This window comes from Neophocaena asiaeorientalis, unplaced genomic scaffold, assembly GCF_003031525.2.
Source record: "Neophocaena asiaeorientalis asiaeorientalis breed wild unplaced genomic scaffold, Neophocaena_asiaeorientalis_V1.1 scaffold171, whole genome shotgun sequence".
NCBI classification, from domain to species: Eukaryota; Metazoa; Chordata; class Mammalia; order Artiodactyla; family Phocoenidae; genus Neophocaena; species Neophocaena asiaeorientalis.
Genome location: NW_020174013.1, coordinates 11,821,807 through 11,848,333, shown reverse-complemented (window position 1 = coordinate 11,848,333; position 26,527 = coordinate 11,821,807). Strand labels below are relative to the sequence as shown.

The 26,527-nt window shown below is 42.6% G+C and overlaps 1 protein-coding gene across 3 annotated transcripts in view; it reads left to right on the top strand.

Moving 5' to 3' along the window:
- The window catches only part of FSHR (follicle stimulating hormone receptor), a 163,610-nt gene that overhangs the window by 115,763 nt on the left and 21,320 nt on the right, over positions 1-26,527 (top strand). For 2 of the 3 annotated variants that reach the window (XM_024753493.1, XM_024753492.1), the window contains exons 5-6: positions 20,373-20,444; positions 21,623-21,700. In XM_024753493.1, coding sequence (XP_024609261.1) covers positions 20,373-20,444; positions 21,623-21,700 — 150 coding nt within the window. The remainder of the gene's footprint in view (positions 1-20,372; positions 20,445-21,622; positions 21,701-26,527) is intronic. The other variant, XM_024753494.1, reaches the window with a different exon arrangement.

Genomic DNA, 26,527 nt, shown 5'->3' with positions numbered 1-26,527 from the left:
GTTATTCTGAGATTCTCAGCGTTGATTCCATTTCATGCTGATCATTTGAAGGCACAGAATTCAAGACAACTAGAAATCAGCGTTCTTCATTATTCCCTTCATCCTTCATTAAGGAACCTGAAATGGTTAGGGGGGGAGAAAAAAACTCATGAATAAAGAAATGTACTTTGACTAGAAGAATATACATCAAAGGATTCATCTGGGTGGATTTTTTCAAGTCAATATTGTATTTGCAAAGCAGTATTTCTTTCTTTACCACTCTGCCTTCCTGGAGCTGATCTTTTGCGTATGAAAGATTATCTGTTGATCTGTAAATAAGGTTTACACAATATTCTCTTGCCTTTGCATCCTGTCAGCGTAATTCTTAGGCAGCTGGATGTTGCTCTTTGCTACTCAATAAACCTTAATTCCATCTTGGCAAACACTTCACACAGCTGGGTGGGCCCGCACCCTCAACTGACAACTATCTTCCTCTCATGTGGGGGACTCTTAGAGCTTCTTAGGGGGCCGTTCATGGCAGCCACGCCATCTGCCTTCTCCAGCCAGGGATGATTCCAGGAGAGTCTTCACTGGGACTCACCTCAGCATTTCTGGCTGTTTCTTCCCCCACCCCTCCCAAGTCCCTCTCTCTCTTTTCTGCATTCCTCTCTTTCATTTGCTTTGGTAGGAGTGATGAGAGTAGCTTCTTTGGTTACAAAAGTTAAGCCATTTGTTGGACATCGCATGGCAAAAGGGACAGAGGGCAGGGATTCAGGAGGTGGCACAGAATAACAAGGAAGCACAGAGGCTCCAGGGCCATCTGGCTGGGCTCAGGTCTCGGTTCCTACCCTTCTTAGTGGTGTGACCTTGGGTAACTGGCTTCATTTCTCTAGGTCTCAGTTTTCCTTTCTATAAATGAGGAATAACATTGCCTGCATCTCTGCATTGTATTAAATGAAGTACTGAAAAGAATGACTGACATTTAAAAAATTCTCAATAAATGTTAGCAATTCTTATTAAATTCCTGACTCTATCATTTACTAGCTAAGGGAACCTGTGTAAGGGACTCCATCTCTATGTATCTCAGTTCTCTCCTCTGCAAAAAGAAAAAAAAAAGAATACCTATCTCTGAGAGTCTTGTAAGGATTAATTTGACGACGATGATGATGATGTGTTGGTGGTGGTGATATCTCCTTCCCCTTCTAATATTTCTAAGGTTTTGAAGGCCTTGTTTCTTTTGGACAGAACCCACTGATCAGCATTCACACATGAAAATATATCATTTGTGTTTCTCAAAAGTAAAAGGCATCCTTCTTACCAAACTCCTGACAAATCCAGAAAGGTCCCTCCGAACAAGTGAAATTACATAATCCTGCATAATCCTAACCCCTCCGTTTGCTCATTTTCAACACTAGCGGTCCACAATACCTCATGCCATCCCCATCAACCAACTGGTTGGATAATGCTTCCTATTTTTATGTTGATTTACAATTTAACTCTTTTTATCATACTTCATTGCATTTGAACCTCACAACAATCCAAGGAGTAAGCAGGGCAGTAAAAGTACAAGCAATTACAGAAGCCAGCTGGCCATGCCTGTACTCCCTGGTCACAGAGCTCTTCGGACAGGAATGTGCAATGTCCCTGTGGACTGTTCCGATACTTTTGATGTTCAGCAACATTTGGTTCTCTGTGGTGGTCGGGAAAGAGCCATACTTGGGTTCATTTTTCAAAGTTACCGCAGCCACGCGCACAGTAGAAAGGATCGGTGCCTTCCCACTTCTCCTCCATCATTTCGGATGTGAAGTAGCCAGTCAGTAAGGACTCATTCATTCAGCCAATCATTCAACAATCATTTACTGAGGCCATACTATATCCCAGGCTTTATTGTGATGTTTCTTGGGTGTACAAAAGATGACAAGACAGATTAAGCCTCTGCCCTTATGGAACTTACATTCTAATTGGAGAGACAAATGATGTTGTATAATGTCCGTGGTGATAGTGATATGAAGAAAAATAAAGTAGGGAAAGTAGAGTGATGGTTTAAAAAGGGTGGTGGAGAAAGGATAGAGGGGATGGCCTTGTGAGAGATAAAAGCGTCATCTACGGACAGCTCCCAAAACAAGGAGCTCAGTCTTCTGGGGAGAAAAGACTATCATTCATTAACACCTGAATATAATACATCTTTCAAGCTGTGTGGCACTGGCCATAGATAAGAGGACTGATCCAATGCCTTGGGTTGGACTAATCAAGGAAAGCTTCTTTCAAGGTAGGGAGAATTTAGCTGCAACTTGGGGGATGAATAAAATTTAGAAAGACAGAAAAGAAGGAATTTTCTGTGAAAGAAAGAGGTGAGTAAATGCATAGAACATAAAAGGGCCATGGAATAGGCAGAAGATGACGAGATACTGAGGCTCAATAAAAAGAAGGTGTACACTGAGAAGGAGTTTGACTATATCAGGATGGATTGGGTTTGGTGAGATTGGAAAACTAAATTTAAGCAAGGAGTTTAGGAGCAGAGAATAAGCTATAAGAGAGTCTTACCAACAAGCACCTACTGTATAGCACAGGGAACTATACTCAATATTTTGTAATGACCTATAAGGGAAAAGGATCTGAAAAAGAATAGATACATATGTGTATAAGTGAATCACTTTGCTGTACACCTGAAACTAACACAGCATTGTAAATCAACTATACTTCAATTGTTTTTAGAAAAAGAGCTTCTTGAGCAGCAGAGTGCCAGGATGACAATGATTTGGACTGTAGATTGACAGGTAACAGGGTATAGACTATACTCAAGGGAGACCTGCTAAGGACCAGTTGCCATAATGCAGGAGTACAGTAATGGTGGCACCTGGAGGAACAGAAAGGCACGGTTCAACGGGGGACACGTTTCCAAAACTGAACAACCGGCATATGATTTCCCTCTAGGTGGGACGACCCAAGTGAATGCAGTGAGTTTTGCCCACTCACCTCTAGTAACCCCCAAAGCCTCCCTTCCCCCTAGTGACTCCCACACAGAATCACCCTGCAGACCGTACTCATCCAGAATTCAGTCTGGGCCAGAAATCACCTTACACAGTGGCTGTGAGTATTGGGAAGAAATTATCAGCCACCTCCCTGGCTGCCAGTGTTGTAAACGTCTAAGGATGTTGTCATGACTACAAGGATGTCTGGGCACAATGGAAATTACACAATTGCTTCTTTTATCGGTAATCTGTCTAGCAGAGCCAACTTTGCCTGCCATTGTCAACTCCAGGAGAAGATGGCCAGATTTTCCTTGTGGAACACTGGAGTTCAGCATGAGATTTCAGCCTGAGCATGTCGGCCCCAGGAGAGCGAGAACTTCCTCTTGTCTTGGGGCCTGCTTGTAACAATGGTGACATTTTCATGCTGCTAACCTCTGCTCTTCATTCCTCTGACCTGTTTAGTGCTTTGTGCACCAAGAAGCTCAGGCCTTCTCCATCAGCAAGGCAATTACTGCATCTATCAATTCACATCAGTATGTTCAGATTGATGGTCTTCTTCTCAAGGGAAGTGGCACATTTTTAAAAAGGAGCCTGGAAAAGGCAATGCGAAACCCAAGAATTGATAATGATAGACTCCCAGGCGTGAGGCTTCTGAGAGAGAAAGAGAGTCCAACAGGATCCACTCATATAGCATGTAGGTGACCACCTACTCCAGCCGCTTGCAGTCTCTGGATTATATTTTCACAGGATATACCTCTGATGAGGTAGGTATATCCTCACCTCGTTAATTCTGAGATAAGACCTCTGTCGTCACCAGATGTAAAGACAAGCCTAGAGAGGGTTCCGAGAGAAACAAGCCTCCGATTAGCTGCATGAAGCTCAGCCCTGCCCTCTTCCTCATGGCTAAGATCACCTCCACCTCCCCCCAGACAGTGATGGGCTGATCACTTCAAGTCTCGGTTTCTTCACCTACAAAATGGAAATCATAAAATATGCTTCAAGAGGCTGATGAAAGAGGAGAAGGGACTGTACATCCTCTTAGATCTCTTCTAGCCCTCAGGTGCTTGGTGTCTGAATTGTGTTCTTCACAAATCTGGGGATCCCAGAGTCACTGTCCTGTCCTGAGTTCTGCATATTCAGATCCAGCACAAAGGGCCTTGTATGGAAGGAGAAAGTCCCTCTATAAGACAGGAAAATCCAGCTTCCTGCAGGCCACTCTGCTTCCCAGAACAGGCTCCTCTTCCCCAGGATTCAAGGAGACCCTTTAAATGCTGAGATCCTTCAGAGGCATCCAACACTTAAACCGGCTGTAAATGACTCTCAAATGAAACAGAGCAGAAGCTCTGCTTCTTAAGCTAAAGGGGACTCACAGAATGAGCCCTGCCACTTCGGCCCCTTACAAAATGAGCACAGCCAGCCTTAGTGGAGCCTCAGAGGTACTGGATGTGGCACCAGGCTTAAGAGGCAGACAACGCCCAGCAGCCACTGGAGCTGGCCTGGGAAGGCAAATCCCTGGCAGGGTTGGCCCCAGGCACAGGCAGAAGGAGAGACAGCTTAGCTGGCGATAATCTGAAGGGCATCAAGTGAAGCCCCACCTCCGTGGAAAATAAACTTCTGTCTCTTCTTCCACCACTGCAGCCTCAATTCAATATAGGAAGGTTTCAAAGGTATTTTGGTCCTTTCTGACCCTTTTAGATTTGCAATTATCCCTGGGAGAGGCCACATATTAAGATATTGGAGCTAACACAAGAACCGTCAGCTACCGTCTCTGTCGGGATGGGGCAGCCCCTGGAAGCAGAGATGGGCCAGAGGAGGTTGGGCAGTGCCGTGGGCAACAGGGGGTGGGCAGGAGAGAGCGGAGGGCATCACGCAGTCAACTCTGGTTACCAGATTGTGTGCTCCTCCAGGATGGGGACCAGGTGGTCTTCACGGCCATACCCCCAGTACGTGGCACAAAAAAAGGCGTTCAGCTATTTATTTCTCCTTTTAGAGAACACTGGCTGTGATCTCTCACGCCAGACCTCTTGTGCACCTGGTTCTCGCCTCACTCTGTAACGCTTGTTGAGGGACCCATTTGTTCCTTGCTGCCCTCATTCATCTCATCTGCTTTATCTTTCACAGTGTGTGCTCTTAGGTTGTAAGCTAAGAACACAGGCATCTTCTAGCCACATGGCCCCGCTGCTCCCAAACCCTTGGCTTGTCCACCTGGGAAGATGTTGTCTTCCCGTGGGCATGGCTATAGGAGGCAGGCATTCCAGGGGGCTCCTCGGCCAGCCAGATCAGCTGGCTCAAGACTGGAGAGCAGTGAAGTGGCAGGAGAGGGCATCACCTGATTCAACTGCCCTCTAATCCAGAGCAAAGGCTGCATCTAGCTCATCTCTGAGCTTCTACAGAAGGGTGTGCACACAGCAGGTCCTTAATGAAAATGTGGACGGGCCTGGATTTGAATCTTTCTGTCTGGGCAGTGGAAGGGAAGCAGCTGCTGTTTTTAGAGAAGTATCTTGGGGCATTACAGAGTGTGAACACCGCAGTGACAAATGGTCTAAGGAAGAATATTTTCATCCCCAGCAGACATTACAAAAATGTTCTGCTGCGGTTTAATCATGAGGTCACCCACAGCAAACACCCCACAAATAATGTCTAGTTCAAGAGCGGCTGAGCTCCTCCCCCACCAGTTGGGATTCAAAGATAAAATTAGGCAGCCTCCCTCACAAAGCTCACCCAGCACAGTCTCTCTGGACAAGGGCCAAACCACAGGAGCCGCCTGGACACCAAGGAAAAGCTCTTCTCTTTATGGGAGACCCGCACGCTCAGGCTCCAGCCGTGGTCCTGCGTGTGTAAGCAAGTAACGAGACCTCTCTGGACCTCATGTAAGATGGAGAGGAAAGGGACAGCCCCATCTCCTTCAAAAGTTGTAAGGAAGAGAAAGGAAGGGAGAAGATGAGTCAGGGTGCAGGGACACTTTGAAAGTTCAAAATGGCAAACAAGTGCAAGCACTGCTGATTGGACAGGGCACTGCTGGCGGATATGGGGTGGGACACAGAAATCACAATTTAGAAAGCACTTTCACTTTATATTAATTTACATAGTCTTACAAAAGCCCTCTGAGATATTTACTGATGGTTCCATCTCACAGGTGGGAAACTTGAGGTTCAGAGATGCTGACTGAATTGCCCTAATTCCCCAAATGGGATTAAGAAAGGATCTTGGAGCAGGAGAGACAGGGAAACTGATACTAATTGAACATCTACTAGATGGCAGACCCTAAACTAGGTATTTTGTTCTCACAACTCATCTTCCAACCTTCCAAAACAGTGAGGTGTGTATTTTGCCCAATTTATAAATGAGGAATTTGAAACTCAGAGATCCTGTAGTTGGCAGAACTGAGATCTGAGGCCAGGAGTGTCTGACTCCATCCCGGTTCTCCCCACTTTCTGGAGCTCCGCGGCTGGGAAGGTGCGGAGTGTGGGTGAAGCCAATGTCAACGTACCCAGTGTTCTGAGCGCAAGAGTGACACCTGATTCCTGTTTGCCATTTGGAACTTGTGATCATCTACGCGGCTATGTTGAAGTGTACCTAAGAAATAGCTTTCTAAATAATGAATGCTTGAAATGAGTTGTGGGGAAGGGTGTGCAAACTGTTTAGAATATTAACTCTTTTGCGACTCCCCTGTGTAATTTAAAAATAACTGCTTGCCACAGATTGGCAGTCTGACTAAAGTTATTCGTACATTGGCATCCAAGAAGATCCCAAAAGATTACCTCTTAGGAACACTCTGTTAGCAGTGAATCTAACTTGGAGAGATCTTTAGGTTTTAAAAGTCCTTATGTAGCCAGTGTGGTATCATGGAAAGATCACCAAGAGGCATGGGAGTCCGAGGGCCCAGGTTCCGATCCCATTTCTTCCACTTGCTAGCAAACAAGTTAACTGAAACTCTCTAAGCCTCAGTTTCCTTATCTAGAAAATGGAGCTAATAATAGTATCTTCTTCATGGAGTTGTGGGCAGGAATAAGTGACTCTGTACAGGCAAGGCCTGTATGATGGTGCCTGACATGTGGTAAGGTAATTGGAAAGCATTAACTATGATTCTTTCTGGTTTGAGCTTAGAAATTTGGGTGATTCATTTACCTTCTATGAGTGTTGCCTCCCTTATCTGTAAGACGGGAATCGTAATTGTATTCACCTTAGAAACTCACAGTAAAGTCAAATGAGGTAATACGAAATAACTCTGTCACTTGGGCTACACAAATATAAGATAAGGTGATTTTCCAGCCTTTTCTTCCTAGAAGTCTGGGTCAGAACTGTGACCTGTGTAATCAGTTCCTAGGACTTCAGTTACTTCCCAAATACCAGTCCTCTGGTCTATTGCCACTTTAGGCAGCCTCTCACCCGGGTCCAAGTCAGACACTGGTCACTGTGTCCCCAAGCAGGAGGAGACAGTGATGAAAGTTGCCACGTGGTTTTCTTAAAGTCCTTCTCTCAACCGAAGTGACACAACAACAGCTCCCACCCTTCCCCAGGGTGGGGGGCTGGGAAGGGCAGATTCTCAGGCGTCTCCAGGAACCCTTCTCACAAGGTTCCTACACCGTTTTCACGCCCACTGTGCACGAGAGGTTAAGAGTTGTGTAACTGGTTTCTAGGAACCTGGACTATAGCATGTCTCATACCTCGGCATCTCAGGAAAAACTCCAACTCTGATATCCTGTTACACTGAGACCTGCCCTAGCCACGAAGGCATCGTGTTGCAGGCTCCAAATTGAAAGGACGAATAACAACAAAGTGAGAGCTGCTCAGTAACCCATCACAAACTTTGTTGTTTTCTACATTCAGGCCCATTTTGTCAAAGATTTCTCTTCAGTTTAGTCCTCCTTTGATTCATTTTGCCATCAGAGAACATGACTTCTTCTTACCCAGACAGGGTGTGTAGTAGAGAGGTTAACTGTTGGGCTAGGAGTAGGAATCTGATCCTGTGACTGACAGACCCTGTACAGCTGCAGGGGAGTTATTCAGAGACTCTTCCCTCTTTAGGTTGTACCAACCTTCCCTCTTTAGGTTGTACCCTGAAGGGGCCCATCCTAAAATGCCTGAAATGCCGGGAGAAATTGGATCAAAGTTCATTTGACAGAGTGTGCCTTTTCACCAGTGTGGTTCTGTAAACTTTCTGATTTATATCATGGTAGAGGAATACAGGGGGCTGACTAACAGAACACTCTGTCTAAGAGAGAGTTTGCCAACCATGTTCTAAATGGTAACAGCATTTTTGGAGAATTAGCATAAATCAGCCTAAATACTCTAGCTTCTAGCAGGGCTTCCAAGGTTGAACTAGGAAACACCACACTCAGGAGATACTCTACAATAAAGGAAGAATCCAGGGTCAATATGTTTGGGGAAAGACAGCACACTACTTCCTCCTCTTGGGCATTTACAATGAATAATATTGTGGTAAAGGCTCTGAGAATCCTGCAGGAAAGAAACTGTTTAACCTTATTAATCCAGCACTTCCTAGACTTATTTGATGACTGTGGCCTTTCATTTGTAAGCAAAGCATTTATAACCTTTGGAAACAGCATTTATGAAGAAATGCTCCAAGTTTCTCAGTTGGAAGTCACCTTAGAGGTCACAGAGTCCAACTCCCCTTTCCAATTCTACACCCCGTTCCAATGTGTGGGGTTTCCCCTCACACATCCAAGCAATTCTCAGACACCAGCTGGGTACCCTATGATTCAACAAGACTGTCCCCCTTCAGACACCAACTGCAAGTCCAGGTTGTCACCTGTGCTCCTGACCAAACAGCTACAGATTGGAGCTTCCAATGACCCCTCTTTGAGTTTGGTTAATTTGCTGGAAAGGCTCACAGAACTCAGGGAAACATTTTGCTTACTAGATTACCAGCTTATTATAAAAGGATACAACTTAGGAACAGCCAAATGGAAGAGATGCATAGGGCAAGGTATGGGGAAAGGATTCAGAGCTTCCATGCCTTCTCCAAGCCCACCTTGCTCCCCACCCAGAAGGTCTATGCCAGTAAGGGGAATGGAGACCAAATATATATTTTGTATCATAAATAACAATATCACACCCCTCATGAAGAAACCCAGCCACACAGACACATTTCCAAAGGTAGGGAACCAAGTGCTTTGCAGTACAATTCATTCTTCGGTCTGATCACACTAGGAGCACAAACTTTAGAGTCAGAAAGATGTGGATTCAACCTCTAGCTCTGCCCCCTTATGTGCGTCTTTGTGAAAGTGGACCTCTCGGCTAAGCCTCCTCCACTCTGATATGAGGATGGTAATGATGCCCATCTCCTAAGGTGGAGGAGAGGAATGAATAAAATAATCAATGTTAAGTGCTTGGTGTGGTACCTGGTACATAGGAAGTGTTGAATAAATGTTGACCGTTATTATTATTAATCCTATACCTACTTTCCCAAGCAACACAGCACAAACCTATTACTATTTCCACCTGGAATCTCTTCAGAATCACAGGCTTCTCTTCCCAAGTAAAATATCCTACATAGTGAACAATACGGTCTTGATTCTTCACCCCATCAGCTAAAAAAAACACCAAAAAACAACAACAAAAAACCTATATCCCAAAATAAGTTTGTTTATAAAGTAGATACATATATACACAAAAATTATATTTTAAAGTATGAAATAAAGGTGAATAAATCATATGTTTTACATGTACACCTTGCCTTATTATATACCATTTTATATGGCACAATAAACCTAGTTTGCTCTAATTATAACAGTATTTTAGAGAAAGCAATTGCCTCTCCCATTGCGGAGCACAGGCTCTGGACGCGCAGCCCCAGCGGCCACGGCCCACGGGCCCAGCCGCTCCGTGGCATGTGGGATCCTCCCGGACCGGGGCACGAACCCGCGTCCCCTGCATCAGCAGGCGGACTCCCAACCACTGCGCCTCCAGGGAAGCCCCTGTTTCGTTATTATTTAATCCTTAGTTTAATACTCAGAAAAGCAATTCACAGGTCACTTCAATAATAGATTTCAATGGCTGTCAAAGCTGAGAACAAAACCTCACTAAAACAAATAGGTCTAATGGAAGACCAGCCTATAGCTGCACTCTGAGTCACCCAGACTCCATGTTCAATCCTACTCTTTCATGCAAATATTTTAATGAAATTCAGCTAGTAAATTTTCCTCCCTAATGCCAATCAGATGTTCTTACAAACCTGAATGATGTTGTATTTTTATATTTCTAATCAAAGTGTTCAAAACCCAGTGAAAAAATATAAACAAGTTAGAAAATTGCATATCCTTGTTCTTAAAATATGCAATGTGAGAGTTTTCATAACTGATGACATGCATCATTTTTAGCAATAAATTAACTTCCATTTTTTCCCGAATTCTTTCCTTTGAAATGCTGTTGTATTCTTCCTCATTATTAATACATCACCTTTCCCTTAAAGAGATAAATCAAATATGTCTAATTTGAAAATATCTGCTTTGTAACATTACTTCTGATAGTCATTTGTCATCACAGAAAAACTCAACCAATTGGAACACTTGTACTTTCTTTTAATTTGTAAGTCATCTTGCATTTTGTCAACTCTTTGTAGTAATTTTCCTCGAGATGACCAACAAGCCTCTAGGTAATAGTATGATCAGGACCCAGACACTAAACAGAATCTGACAGGCAAGAAGGTTTATCCAGGCAGGTTTGTCCAAAGAAGAAGGAGGAAATTAAAGAAAGGGGGAAGGAGGAATCTGGGAAATTCAGCTGCGGCTTCCAGTGGTTGCAACAGGGCACAGAGAGCCTCAGGCAGCAGATAACAGACCAGCCTGCCCAGGCATCATGGAGGTCCCACAAGGACAACAAGGACCCAGACACGGAAACAGCATCTCAGTGCCCAAGAGAACTGGGGGAAAGCAAGGCATGGCCCAGGTTCTAGGGAAACCAGGAAATCAGACAAGGTCTCAGTTATAGCAATGGAATGTGACTGAACCATGACCAATAACAGTGCCTGGACACAGTGCTAAGGTTTCCTGTTAGGTAAATCATTTCCCTGAATAATAGATAAAGGATCTGAGTCCTACGGACTTCAACTAACTCCTTAAGGCCATACAGCTTAAAAAGTGGTACAGTCAGGACTTGAACCCAGATCCTCTAGCAACGGAGCTGCTAGTTTAAAGCTACGCTACTCGTCCTATCTGAGAATAGGACCAGAGCCCGATTGTTTAACCAGAATATTAGGTCAAAACAGAATCTGCAGCCAGGCTAATAAGGCTGAGATCTTCAAAATCCTGCCTTTGGGCTCATTAAATTCCCCCTGATTGCTAAGGAGTCTGGTTTCCATGGAGACTGAGGCAAGTCTGATCTGAATATGAGTTAAATATTTCCAGCTTTGAAGACATGAGACTGGGGAGGCAGGAAACAAGGCTCTCCCACTGTCTCAGGTAATTCCTTACCCAAGCTCATTTTACAGAAAGAGAAACTGAGGCTCTGAAAAAGGAAGTGAACTGCTCAGCACCATCCAACTAGTGAGAGAGAAAGCACTTAAATCCAGGGTCCCTCACCTTAAGTCTAAGGCCCTTTTCATTGAACTACAGCTTATTACACACACTCCCATCTAACTCCAAGCTTACGTGATTTTACACCTAATCAAATCTTTATTTAATGATTTGGAAAGTATATGTTAGCATCTTTTCTAATGGTGTATGTAGAGATGCAAATTCCCAGTCAATAAGGATCTACAGTTAATAGAAAACTCAATATCAGTGAGCCTCAAAAGGTAAGGAGGCTTCTCATATATTAATTAAGTATAGTCCACGATTCTCCTTCTTATGTATCATTGGATAATTAACTTCTCCCAGAGTGGTCAGAAGGAAGAAGTACATTTTACCTAAGAGACAGGAAAATGTAATTAAAAATGTAAAAAAGTAAGGGAGACAAAGACTTAAATTAGGTGCAAACAAAGCTTATATCACGGGAAATCAATTAGAAGATGGAAAAAGGAGTTCAAGTTCAAACCCTCAGTCTTGGTTTCTAGGAAATGTGCTTTGGCAAAAATAGTAAACCCCTAACCTAGACACACAACTGGCAGCGTCCCATTCTTAAATCAAATTTGCCTAAAATATCTCAGTGGGCCCTTAAGGCCATGGTATGGAATCTGTTTCTGCCTCCGTGTCCAAACTAAAAGAAAACTGGTTCGCACAGTCTCAGAATTCAGCATTCCCTGCCACAGTGGATTCTGAGTGGAATAAAGAATTGCATTCTTGGTTAGCATGTGTGATGGAGAGTGATATGTTGTTCTACCTGACTTTTCTCAGTTCAGCGAGTTATGCAGTAGGTTCTCAATAACTACCCATTGGTTTGTCCTGACCACTACTGTGAAGTCAGGGTTATGGGATGGTGAAAATATGGGCCACCTCTGCTCAGGGGGCCCCCAAGTCTTCTTACTTCCCATTACAGCACCTCAGAGTGGCTTCTAAACACTTAGGCATCAAGTCCTTTACCTGGTCTTAAAGATTCTTGAGATACTGCCTCCTCCTTCCCTTTCCATCCTCTTTTCCTCTGTGTCCCACCTCCTACAAACCTCCTGTGGTCTAAGCTACACACACTCACTTCCCTAGTTCAGGCCAGTAAGCTTTATACTCTCTCAGAAATCTTGTTTGCTCTCCTTCCTTGACGAATCCAACCCATACTGCTCTCCCCTTCCCTGAACTCTTAAGACACTCACAGTCAGTAACATAGATTTTAGCACTAGACCTGTCTGAGTATTTCCACTATACTAGTCTTAACTCCTTAATTCACCTGCAAACCCTGAAGACATGGGTCTTTGGTGGTTTGGGCATGGTCTTTGGTGTCCTCTCTTGGATGGGATGGAGGTTGTATGAAGAGAAGATGTATAGCCCAATGCAAAACAAGTGAGCACACACACACTATAAATTTAAGAAAAAACAACCCACCAGCACTGTTGAAGATTCATGAAAGCACTAATGATGTTTAGGACAATGAGCCTTAGAGCTTTGGGGTCAACTGTTCATGAAAGCAAGTATAGTATCTAGTTAGGGAGCAGGACATAGTGGGACTGGTTCCCATCAATTGAAGGGGCCTCACTAAGTTCATCCTGGAAGGTGAAGTACCCATTTTCATCACTGTAACCTCAAGACTGGTGACGGTTAGGCGTGAAAGGTGTTAAGACCAGCTCAGAATGTTGACTAGAGAGGCCTGTGAGCCAGTTACCTTTCTTTAGAAGATCCATTTGCAGAACTTAAATTTGCTGACATTTGGCCCTCAGGTCTTTACCTCTTCTTGAAGATAAACTGCGGTTGAGTGAATCAAAATAATTTCACAGCAAACAGTCATCTGACCAAAGCAAACCCATTGAGACATAGAGCTCCTAGCTGATTACCCACTTCCAGCCTCCAACAGACATGAATTTGTTGATCAAAGGGGAAAAATGAATTGAAAACTAAGTGTTCATCCGAACTCCATTTCCTGAGTTACCTTGGGGTTATGGAGAGTTTCAGCTGTAGAGTTATTACCAATAATCCATCTCACTAGATGGTCACTAGATCTTTTTAAGTGCCTTAAACTCAGAACTACTGGAATAATCTTAGCCATTTTTGCTGTGTGTTTTCTCTTCTATAAAGACCAAAAATTTCAGTGTGCATCTATAGACACTTACAGATGTCCCATAAGTATAGTGGCTTTGGGAGCTCATACTATTGATATTAAATAACGTACTTGTACTCTTCTCATTGACAATCATAAATTCTTCCCTCCTTCAATTATATAAAATTCTTACTCATTCACTAACAGAAAAAGAGCCAAGTTGTTATCCATATAATGTCAAATCAGTTAGGTGTGATGAACACAGCTAGTGAATGATTCCTTTTCTGCGCTCATCTCTTGACAGCCCATAACACACTGCCTGGCCTGATACACATCAAGCACTATACATGCGCCAACCACTGTGAAAACGTTGAGTTTTCAGAAGAAACATGATTTCCATCATCATGTCGTTCACAATCTGGTTGAAGAGACAGACGTTGAATAGACACATGAACGCAAGATAATATACAATTGAGAATCTTGATGAGTGCTAATAAGGGAAAAGTGCTAAAAAGGAATATGATTATACTGGGAATAAATCGGAACCTTAATTTAGACTGGCAATCAGGGAGCTCTTCTCTGAAGAAACGACATTTGTAACTGAACCCTGAAGGATGAGTTGAGGTTGGCCAGGTGATGTGTGGGTGGTGAGCCTTCCAGATAGAGCATGTGCAAATGCCTGGATACAGGGAAGAACTTAGTGCATGTGAAGAATTGAAAGAAAGCCACTGGTGCTGAAGTGAATTGGGTGAATGGCATGAGTTGAGGGTTCAAGTGCAAGTAGGAAGGAGTATAAATTTTATTATAGGAAACAACTAAAGAAAAGCAAAGGACTAACGTCATCTTATTTACATTTTTTAAAAGAATGCTCTGTGTGCTGTATGGAGAATGGGTTTGAAAAGACAAGATTAAATGTGTGGAAAGGAGGAGACTATTGCAGAAATCTAGAGGAAAGATGATGGTGGCTTGTTCTAGAATGACGTCAGTCGAGATGGAAGAAACTGTATGGAAATGGAATCTAAGATGATGTTGAGATGGACTGGATGTTGGGGAATGAGGGTGACAAAGCCAAGTTTAATGTCACATTTCTAACAAATAACTGATAGATGGGAGTGCTGTTTATGAGGAAGAATTGAGAGGAGCAGTTTTGTGAAAGTGATGGTGGGAACTAGTTTAGTTTGCTATGTCAATGAGACATTCAGAAGAGGATATGTAAAGTAAACTTTAACTAGGATAAACTAGAGGGGTCAGAAGTCAAGTATAAATCTAGGAGTCGTCATCATATTGATACTACTTGAAGCCATGGGGAAAATGAGACCTTCCCAGCAAGACTATAGAGAAAAAAGGCAGAAGGCTCCAGAGTATGTCTAGAGGAGGGGGCGTCAACAACAAAAAACTTAAAAGGAGTAACAAAGAAAGAGGTGGAATAATAGAAAAGTGTGATTGGACAGAAACTAAGAGAAGAGAGAGTCTGGCAGAGAGTACTGAATTCTCCTGAAAGGTCTAAAAAATGAGAATTTAAATTGTTCATTAGATTCATTGTTTATGGGTTGGTACATTTGGGGCATGACAAAAGTAGTTTCAGTGGAGAGGTACAGAATGAAAACAAACTGGAGCATCCTCAACAAATTAAAGAGGAATAGAACATGAGAAAATGAAGATAGCATACGCAGACAACTCTTTCTAGAAACTTTACTGTAAAAGAAGGAAGAGAAACAAGGCTGGGCTGCAAGTGGAGACAGATTTGGAGTGAAGGCAAATGGCAACCATCAGTGAGTCTGTGTAAAATGTGAAATTCAGTACAAGTTAGTATCGGTCTCAGTCTAGGTGATCCAAAATATGTCTGAGCAAGGACTTAACAAGTGAGTATTTTATTTTACATTCAAACTGGAGAAAAGAGATTAGATGACTAAGAAGAAAAGAAGGAATGAGGGAAAGGCAACTCAAGAATGTATTATCGGCTGAATGCCACCAGGAAATCAAGGCCCAATTATGCTAGAGCCCATCTAAGCTGTCATTTAGAATACATTAAGAGTTGTTCACCCAAGGAGTGGAAGAGTTCACCACTAGAAGAGGTGGTGCACTATGGGGTGCTAACTCCCTTGTACCTCCCAATCTGCCCCATGCCTCAAAATAGTTGAGCAGATTCCCATAAGGGTCCTACTCAGAGGTGGTAGAGGAGCCGAGGATACAGAATGAGAGATACCCAGCATAACTGAGGGCCAGTGTCTGCTAAGTTAAATCCGTATGTAGATGGTTGCTATGGTAACCGCTAGAGTAAAAGATGGAGCAAGAGGATGTGAAGCAGGGCTCAGCGGTGTCTGATATAATATCTACCTTGATATTCACACACTCCACAGCCTTTCCAGTCTGGAAAGATGAAATGGCTTGCATCTAGTTCATGCCAGAGCTGGCATGTACATTCTCCTGATTCCTGGCCTCCAGACCTCCTTGCCTCTGTTTAAGATTAATTACTCCAAGTATCCGTGATACCTGACAAGTAAATTCACTGCATAAGCGTTTTAATACATTCTTCGTGACAGAAGCAAGAAATGTTTTAGAACCAACAACCAATTAACCTAATATTTTATGAGCACATACTGTATTCCCAATCTGCACCAGTAGTATAGATTGTCAAAGAATATTAAGTATGGTCCTTGCTTTGATGTCTCATTAAAAGAATACTGCATAGACCCATGGGAAGAGATCTAAAAATAGTAGAAGGCTGGATATGATTATTTAACAAATGTAGAATAAGCCTGTGTCAAGCTAGCAGATATTTAGTTATGGCAATGTTTCTGTTGGAACTTCTCTGTGTAGAAACTCAGAGGTGGTGGAGAGCCATCATGGAAGTTATTTGTTTTGGTTAGAAACTTCAAACTCCAGATGTTAACAGAAGCTATCTCTGGGTAGTGAAACTAGAAGTGATTTTTACTGTCTGCTGTAGATGTTTCCATATTTTCCATAAGTTTCACAATACATATGTATTACTTTTATATTCAAAGAATATACTTTTTAAAATAACCAAAGGATGTTGAGCCACTAGAACTCTCATACATTGCTAGTGAGAGTGCAAAATGGTAGAGCCACTTTGGAAAACAGTTGGGCAGTTTCTAATAAAGTTAAACATACACTTACCATCGACCTAGTAATCCCACTCATACGTATTTACCCAAGAAAAGTAGAAATGTTCCCTCTCTCCCTCCCTCCCTCCCTCTGTCAGTCTCAGTCTCTGTCTCTGTCTCTCTGTCTGTCTCTCTCTCTCTCTCTCACACACACACACACACTATACACAAATTTTTAAAGCAGCTTTTTTATAATCACAAAAACTGGAAACAACCTACATGTCCTTCAACCTACGAATGAATAAACAAACTGTGGTATATCCTTACAATGGAAGACTAGTCTGCAATAAAAAACAGTGAACTACTGGGACTTCCCTGGTGGTCCACCAGGTAAGACTCCATCTCCCAATGCAGGGGGCCCAGGTTCGAACCCTGGTCAGGGTACTATATCCCACATGCATGCCGCAACTAAGACCCAGAGCAGCCAATATAAATTAAATAAATAAATATTCACAAAAAAAACCCAGTGAACTACTGATACGTACAATAACATGGAAGAATCTCAAATGCATTATACTGTATGAAAGAAGTTCCATAACATATGGTTGCACTGATATGACATTTTGGAAAAGGCAAAATTATAGAAATAGAAACTGATCAGTGGTTGGTAGGAATAGGAAGTAGAAGGAGAGGTAACTACAAAGGGCAACACAACATAACTTGGAGGGTTCTGGAACTTGGCTGTATCTTGAGTGTGCCAGTATTTAAACAGCTGTATATGCTTGTGTTCACTCAGGTCTCTACACAAAACAATTTATTTTTCACTGTGAAAATTTTTAAAGTAAATAACACAACAAATTCCTAACAAAAGCACGTTAACAGCTCTTTCCCACAAATAAACAAAGGGAGACGATCTCAAGGGCTAATGAAATAATCAAAGGAAGAACTGACCAGAATGGGTTCTGTGTGGATCACTTGGGAACCAAGAAGGAGCAAAACATCTAAGAACCATTACAGGTTCTCAGGGACCTGTAGGGAGAATGCACTGGCTTTCTGAAGACAGCAGCAGAGAACAAGACACTGAAGTCTCCTCTAGAATCATAAACCCAAAAGACACACGATCTTTCACAATGATGAGTGCACCGGTGAAGGTTCGTTAGGTTGCAGGCAACTAAGACCAACTTTGTCTTAGGTAAGGCACACAGAGAAAAGGGAAATGGGAGTGGGAAGGAACTGGAAGGATTCTGAGTAACCTACAGGAGCCCGGGAAATACTGAAGAACAGTGTGTCAGACAACTCTCATGGGTCAACTTGAAAATCTTTTTCACCACTGCTATGGAAGCCAGTTCCACCCAAATTTCAACCAGCTTAATGCAGCTTAATTTCAACTGTAGAGCAGCTACTCTGGCCTTGTGTACCTCTCATTTCTAGTCCTGGGGCTTCTTCTACACCACTGTAAGTGATGCCCAGTAGGAACTTGCTGGGTACCCACAAGTGTGCACGTCAGAGTGGACTTAACACCATGGGGATACCTTCCACCAACCGGAAATACTAGTCAGTGGATAAATGCCTCCCCTTTTCCCCCATTCAGAGCAATAGTTCTGATACCCATTTTGAAAATCTCCTAAGTCAAGTCCTTGGCATTAAAGACCAGTCACTAGTAGTGGTCGACAACTCAATACAGTACAATAACTCATTCTTGTACTGATTCCCTTTCTTCCATCTCTGTTTCATTCCACCTGTCCCAAACTCTCTGAACACATATTATCAAATATACTAAATGCAAGCCAGCTTTTATCTCAGGCTCTGCTTCCTGGGGAACCCAGGCCAAGACACACAGGCCTTGGAAATGATCCAATATAGCTCTGGAAATCTCAGCTGTAGAAATATGTGGACTTTCACTTGAGAGTGATGGTATCAGTGGACTCATCTGTAACCAACCTTCAACTTCTTCCCAGGAGAGGGTCTGATGAGCCCAGCTTAGGTCACATACATACTCTGAGGTCAAAGGATGTGGAACTCATGCCCTAATCTCAACAGAATCACTTGGAGAAGAGGCAGTTCTTCAAAGAGTATGTGGAAATTGGAAACAGGGGATGATTTAGGAAAATTCTGTTTTCTAGTTGCAAGCTGCTTTTGGATCATGTTAATTTATCTTTTCTTAAGATAGCATTAACATTAAAAACACCAACATTCGAATTATAGGTGTCCCAGAAGAAGAAAAGAAAAAGAAAGGGACTGAGAAAATATTTGAAGAGATTATACTTGAAAACTTCCCTAATATGGGAAAGGAAATAGTTAATCAAGTCCAGGAAGCACAGAGAGTCCCATACAGGATAAATCCAAGGAGAAACACGACAAGACACATATTAATCAAACTGTCAAAAATTAAATACAAAGAAAACATATTAAAAGCAGCAAGGGAAACACAACAAATAACACACAAGGGAATCCCCATAAGAACAACAGCTGATCTTTCAGCAGAAACTCAGCAAGCCAGAAAGGAGTGGCAGGACATATTTAAAGAGATGAAGGAGAAAAACCTACAACCAAGATTACTCTACCCAGCAAGGATCTCTTCAGATTTGATGGAGAAATTAAAACCTTTACAGACAAGCAAAAGCTGAGACAGCTCAGGACCAACAAACCAGCTTTAAAACAAATGCTAAAGGAACTTCTCTAGGCAGGAAACACAAGAGAAGGAAAAGACCTACAATAACGAACCCAAAACAATTAAGAAAATGGGAATAGGAACATACATATCAATAATTACCTTAAATGTAAATGGACTAAATGCTCCCACCAAAAGACACAGATTGGCTGAATGGATACGAAACAAGACCTTCAATAGAATTAGAAGTGAAAAAGGAGAAGTAACAACTGACACTGCAGAAATACAAAGGATCATGAGAGGTTACTCTCTCATGCAACTCTATGCCAACAAAATGGACAACCTGGAAGAAGTGTACAAATTCTTAGAAATGCACAACTGTACAATGGAATATTACTCAGCCATAAAAAGAAATGAAATTGAGTTATTTGTGGTGAGGTGGATGGACCTTGAGTCTGTCGTACAGAGTAAAGTAAGTCAGAAAGGAAAACAAATACCATATGCTAACACATATATATGGAATCTAAGAAAAAAAAAAAAGGTCATGAAGAACCTAGGGGCAAGACTGGGATAAACACAGAGACCTACTAGAGAATAGACTTGAGGATATGGGGAGGGGGAAGGGTAAGCTGTGACAGAGTGAGAGAGTGGCATGGACATATATACACTACCAAACGTAAAATAGATAGCTAGTGGGAAGCAGCCGTATAGCACAGGGAGATCAGCTTTGTGACCACCTAGAGGGGTGGGACAGGGAGGGTGGGAGGGAGGGAGACACAAGAGGAAAGAGATATGGGAACATATGTATATGTATAGCTGATTCACTTTGTTATAAAGCAGAAACTAACACACCATTGTAAAGCAATTATACTCCAATAAAGATGTTAATAAAAAAAAAAAAAGGTATGCCTTGTGGTATACTAGCAGATCTTTGTGCCTGAAGTGTAAGTTTCCTTTCTCTAAGGTATCAGTAGCTTCCTATATCCTGGTTAGAGTCTTAAAATAGAAAACATTAGCATGATTCAAGTGTATTATGGGATTTTCTGGTAGGTTTTTCTGAAAGCTCAAAATTGATATTTTGAATTTGGAAAGCTTAGACTCTAGCAATTGTTAAAATAACCAGCTTCGTTTTTCACTCACTCTCAGTTTGTCTCTTTCTAGGTTAATATCCAACACAGGTATTAAGCACTTGCCAGCTGTTCACAAGATTCAATCTCTCCAAAAGGTGTTACTGTAAGTTTGAAGAGTGGTTACCAACTCTTTACTCGATAGCTGTCCTGCCCAACAGCCTCTGGGCCTGTAATATGCACTGTGTAGTCTACATCCTCCAAAGATGTTGCTCTGGGTGAGCAGAGGTAGGAAGGCAACCAGCAAGTGTCCTCGGTTTTACCTTAAGGCCAGCTAATCTCAGTTTGGAGAAAGTCAGCAGGCTCCTCAGTAAGACAGTTGTCAACAGAGCCAGCTTGTAGCAAATCAGGAAGTCTCCCCTTTCTTCACTATTTAGTACCTTACATACCTCCCTCCTGTAACCCCCTTTGTCTTCCACCATCGTCTCCTCTTCCCTCCAGAATTCCCATGCTGCCCTAAGCATAAAGAAACCACCTGACAAACTCACAGTGAAGTGTTAATGACGATGTCTTTTGAAAGAGCAAGAGAAAAGGCAATGTATAATAGCAAGTTTATTTTCCATAGTGAAATTGTAAGAATCTGGACAGAGCCAAAAGGAAGAGGTAGGGAAGAGATGCAATGAGCTAAGGAAGGAAGGAGAGAGGGAGGGAGAGGGAAAACTAGAGAATATCCCCCATTTCTCAAATTGTTCCAAGCAATTTACTCTTTTTACATTTACATGTTAGATCAGACCCAACAGGGAAGCTTCAGAGGATGAGGGGTACAAACAGAAAACCGAGACTTTCTTCATCCTTTCAGTCAGGAGGAGAAAAACCAGTGATAAAAATTTCTGTGACCCAAGGAGAACAGAGGAAGGAAACTAGCTTTGAGAAGGGGATTCAGATGGAGGAAGATGAAGGCCCAAGTAAGGTGGATGGAGAAGTTTGGTCTGGAGATGAAAGGTCAGCTTAAGTGACTTTGTCCTATTGATCAGGTACCAACTGTGGAGGCAAGGGTAACAAATGAGTCTGTTAGAACCTCAGCACAGTTGAATTAGCTAAGAAGACTTTCAGAGAGGGAAGAGGCTGCATGTCTGCAATTCCATTGTTAAGAAGAACTGATATACTAAAGGTAAATGAGATGCCATTCACTTCCCAAACATTGAGCTCATCAACCTTTCAGAACAACAGCTATTCCAACATTACCTCAGCTAAAGACTACACCATGCCAAGTAGACTGCTTGTGGGGAGGTGACATGGAGTGGAGCTGACATAAATACCTAATTTGTCTGTACTTTCTTCTAGAGATATTCAAGATAATATAAACATCCACACAGTTGAAAGAAATTCTTTCGTGGGGCTAAGCTTTGAAAGTATGATTCTGTAAGTAAAGGAAAAAACTCCAATGGAGGAACATTTGGTTTTTCATGTAATGATTTCTTTCTCATAATGGTATGCTCCTTTTTTTTGTTTGGGTAACTTTGGCATTTCACCTTTCCAGTTTCTCTCTGGTTCTGTGTTTTTCTCTCATTTCCCATCTTTACATTTCCAAATCACAACATGGAGACATGTTAATAATTTATGATTCTGTGGTGCAATTCAAGTATTTAAAATTGCTCTTTGAATGATGGTCTCCTGTGATGCAACATCTGTTCTGAGGGCCAGAACAACTCACGCATCAATAAAGCTAGTTATTGCCTGGCAAGGCTTTTGTTGCCCAAAGAAAAAGACCAAGAAGGAGTCTGAATCAAGAAGACATGGATATTCCCTCATAACCATGCCAAGCAGCTTCTGTTCAGCCCCACGCTGAGCATATAAGATGACTTCTCATTTTCTTGAAACAATCACGTTTTTTAATGACCTTGAGTTAATCTCTCTGACTTTTGGGAAAGTTTTTAAGTGCATTCTGCATTATTAACGGACTACCTTCTAATTGTTTGTGCCAGTAGCCTGCGTGGCAGTTTATGTACTTCCCGAGATGGCCAAGAAATAGGGCACTAGGGGTTACCCAAGTGTTTGTGGGATCCATGGAAGTTAGATGCATAGAATGACATTTGGGGAACTGGTAATTGCAATTACATCTGTAAGAAAAGTATTTTCTCTTTACATTTCACACATGTTGTGTTTTTTTAAAAATATACATGTGTTTCAATATGCTGATATGTACAAAAGGTAAGTTCTAGTCCAGAAAGAATTTTAGTCTTTCTCAAAACAATAATACGATTTAGAGACCCATCTGTACCAAAATAACAAAAAAACAAAAAAAAGGAGCAAGGTGGTGGGAGGGGGCAGAGATGAGAACATATTGCAGAATAAAGCTAAGCACAATATTTGATGTAAATTTATTACAGAGAACAATAGAAATGGTTTGAAAGAGATTAGCAGAGAAATAGGACGTATGAAGGAAAAAAATAAAATCAAAGGCCTGTACTCAGAGTACATAGTAGTAGGACAAAATTGTAGGTAATACCTAATCCTCTCACTTAATATGCTCATGATATTTGGAATCTCTGTGTGTGTATGTGTTGGAAAGAGTTGATGGGGTGTGAGAAGTATGAGAGAAAGGGAAAGCAAAGGAAAAAAGCAGCATGAAATATGTGCAAAATAAAAGCAATTGTTCTAAGCATAAAGAAGGTATAATGTGATTTGACGCGAGGCTTGAAGGAAGAGTTAAATGAGGGAAGGAAGATGGCTGAGAAAGGATGTTGGGTCGAAGATGGCCATTAAAAGACGAGTGGGATTTAGCCACAGCATTGGCAAAGGACGAGCAGAGGAAACAGAATCTTCAAGGCCAAGGAGGTTTAAAAAAAAAAAAAAAAGCTAAAAAGGAACTTTTGGAAAATAGTGAGTACCTGAGTAATAACCGGCCTGGTGTGTTGCAGCAAAAGGACTCCTTGGCTACATAATGGAGGGAGGAGATTAGTGATAAACGTAATCAGTTGTACCTGGATGCTTGTGCTTCTTTAAATGTTGCTCTAGGGACTTCCCTGGTGGTGCAGTGGTTAAGAATCTGCCTGCCAATGCAGGGGACACGGGTTCGAGCCCTGGTCCGGGAAGATCCTACATGCCGCGGAGCAACTAAGTCCGTGCACCACAACTACTGAGCCTGTGCTCTAGAGCCTAAAAGCCACAACTACTGAGCTCACGTGCCACAACTACTGAAGCCCACGTGCCTAGAGCCCGTGCTCCGCAACAAGAGAAGCCACCGCAATGAGAAGCCCACACACCGCAACGAAGAGTAGCCCCCACTCGCCGCAACTAGAGAAAAGCCTGCACGCAGCAACGAAGACCCAACGCAGCCATAAGTAAATAAATAAATTTATATTAAAAAAAAATGCTGCTCTAAACATATGTGTCATTTTTAAATATAGTGATTCAAAATTAGTTCATGTGGCAAGTTTATTAACAGAGTTTTTTTTGGGCTGCGGCACGCGGCTTGTGAGATCTTAGTTCCCTGACCTGGGATTGAACCCAGGCCACAGCAGTGAAAGCACAGAGTCCTAACAGTAGACCACCAGGGAACTCCCAGAGTATTTTACAGAAAATATATAAGTGGTAACCTGAAATTAATACAATGTTAGATGTCCATTATCTCAATTTTTTAAAAAAGTCCGTTTGTACTAATAACGTTCTCACAGTTTTGCATACTGACACACATCCTTTTTGTCCAGAACATAAGACAGAAGGCAACCTGTCCTGATCTACCTAGTCTTAACTTTTCCCAAGTGGAGGAAAAGAATTTCAGAAAGTAAGAACTTTGGAGAGTGTCCCGCAAGCCCAAAACTACAAAAGAAGCATAGAGATCATAGCCACCCTTCACTGATTCCTGTCCACGGATACTGTGTGGTTCCCCAGAGCTGAGAGCATACTCTCCTAGCGAGGACAGCTTTCTTAAGAGTCAGCATTTTTTTAACCTCAGATGGCACTTAATCCATAGATAACAGAATCAGAAGATCCACATTCACCACAATTTAAGTCTCCAGTTGTGCTTAGTCCAGGCGCTATGTCTGGATGCAGGGGCACTTCCTCCTCCTAGGGACATCCAAGGGTACTCAGGAAGAAAAAAAAAAGCCTGGGGCTTCCCTGGTGGCGCAGTGGTTGAGAGTTCGCCTGCCGATGCAGGGGACACGGGTTCGTGTCCCGGTCCGGGAAGATCCCACATGCCGCGGAGCAGCTGGGCCCGTGAGCCATGGCCGCTGAGCCTGCACGTCCAGAGCCTGTGCTCCACAACGGGAGAGGCCACAACAGTGAGAGGCCCAAGTACCGCAAAAAAAAAAAAAAAAAAAGCCTGGCAAAATGGCTCTGATGACTGGAAAAGCTTTCTATACATTGGCATCTTTCAAAATCGTGAAGCCCTGTTCTATATATATAAATACATATTGTTTTCAAAACAGCCCAACAATGAAGGATTATCAGACACTTGGCTAGCAGCCACCCCTACTCTGCCCTGCAACCAGAAATTCTGAACAGGGAAATACCTAGCTATGGCCGACCAGCAGAATGGGCTAATTCAGAAGAGATGAAATGAGGTTACATGTGTGCCATCTCCCAGCACAGCCCGGCCACAGGAACCGCTCACTTCCTGTGCATTTCCTCCCTTCCTCAACTGGCTTCCATCTCACTTGCCTGCCCCTCAAGGAGATTTCATGGACCAGGTCCCCCAGCACCTTCATTCTTTAGGATGAGGGCAGACTCTGCTTCTGGAGCCTCCTGAGCCTGCACTGAGTGAACACACCAGGGAAGGGACAAAACAAAACGACTGAGGAAAGCATGATTCCGTTACTCCCTAGCTGATGCTCTGCCCTGTTTGTCGTCACCATCATCATGAGGTTGGTTGTAAACCAGCACTACCTCTCTTAAGAAACTAGGCATATAGGTGATAAATATCAGCTTCTCTGGTAGTAGTTTGAGAGTCTTACAGCCTAATGTAAACTCAGGGCAAGAATTCTGTGCATAGTATGTTTTTTGTGTGCTGATCTGTTGACATCAAAAAATGCCACCCGCTCCCCATGTGATGGCATCTACTGATTAAGAAAATCCATAAAGACAAAGGGCTACTTTAAATACAATAATTCTTTTAAATTAGTCTGCATTTTATTTAATCATAGCAACATCTATTTGCCTGACATATACATGCAGAAAATGTTAATTATCTGGTCTATAGAAAAAAAGTTAGGTAGAGCTCATATGGAGTTGCACACTGCTTTTGTTGGGTCAAGGGTCAGCCAACTACACCCAATGGGGCATATCTGGTCCCTGATCTAGGACTAGCTTTTATAAGTGAAGATTTTGATGGTAGGGAACACAAACACTAAACCTAAATGAAGCAAAATGTTACCTCCAACAAAAGAAAAAAATTCATTCTTTTCAATAGTAGACCTATACTACAAAAAAAAATTGTGCTCAATTATTGCTATTATACTTTAAGTTTGGTCAATAAAAATTTCATGGCAATTGTTTTATAAGTACCTATATAAATTACCTATGTAACAATAATATTCTCATTTTGCTTCTTAACCCCACAAAACCTAAAATTTATTATTGGGCCTCCTACAGAAAAAGTTTGCTGACCCCTTTGATCCAAAACCCCCAGGATCCACCTCCCACAGGTTACGGGCAGCTGCTCCAGCAACTGTCACCCCCCCAGGAATAGGCTGACAAATCAGTCCGGAGGCTGGATGTGCTGGGGACACTTGGGTAGGCGTAGGGCAGGCAGGACTTGGGATGCACAGACACTTCTTGGCCATCGGAAGCCACCAATTGGTTGCTAATGTTTTGAAAGACTTGCATTACTCCTGTGTGGATTTTCAGCTAACTGGCTTTCCAGAGGAAGAAAAACACACGCGGTTGTCCTCCTGTGATTTTAAGTGTGTTGAGCTACCCACTGCAGCACCGGAAACCATCGATGTCCTGAACACACGGAAACTTCTCTGGGTCAGCTTTTGGAACAGTGTTATTTGTACACCTACTGAGCCTGACAAGGGAAAGGACCTGACAGCAAATCAAGAGCAACGGATCAGAGGCTCTTCAGGCTGAGCTCTCCCGACCTTGGATTTCTGCTTTTGTTTTCAGATCCATCTAGGGGCACAGCAATGCAGAGCTGTCAGCCCAAGGTGTCCTTGGGCTCCCCTGTCCAGGCAAACCTGCTCACTGACCTTCTTGGCACAATCAGGATGACTGTTCCACATCCAGCACCCCCTCCCCCAGAGC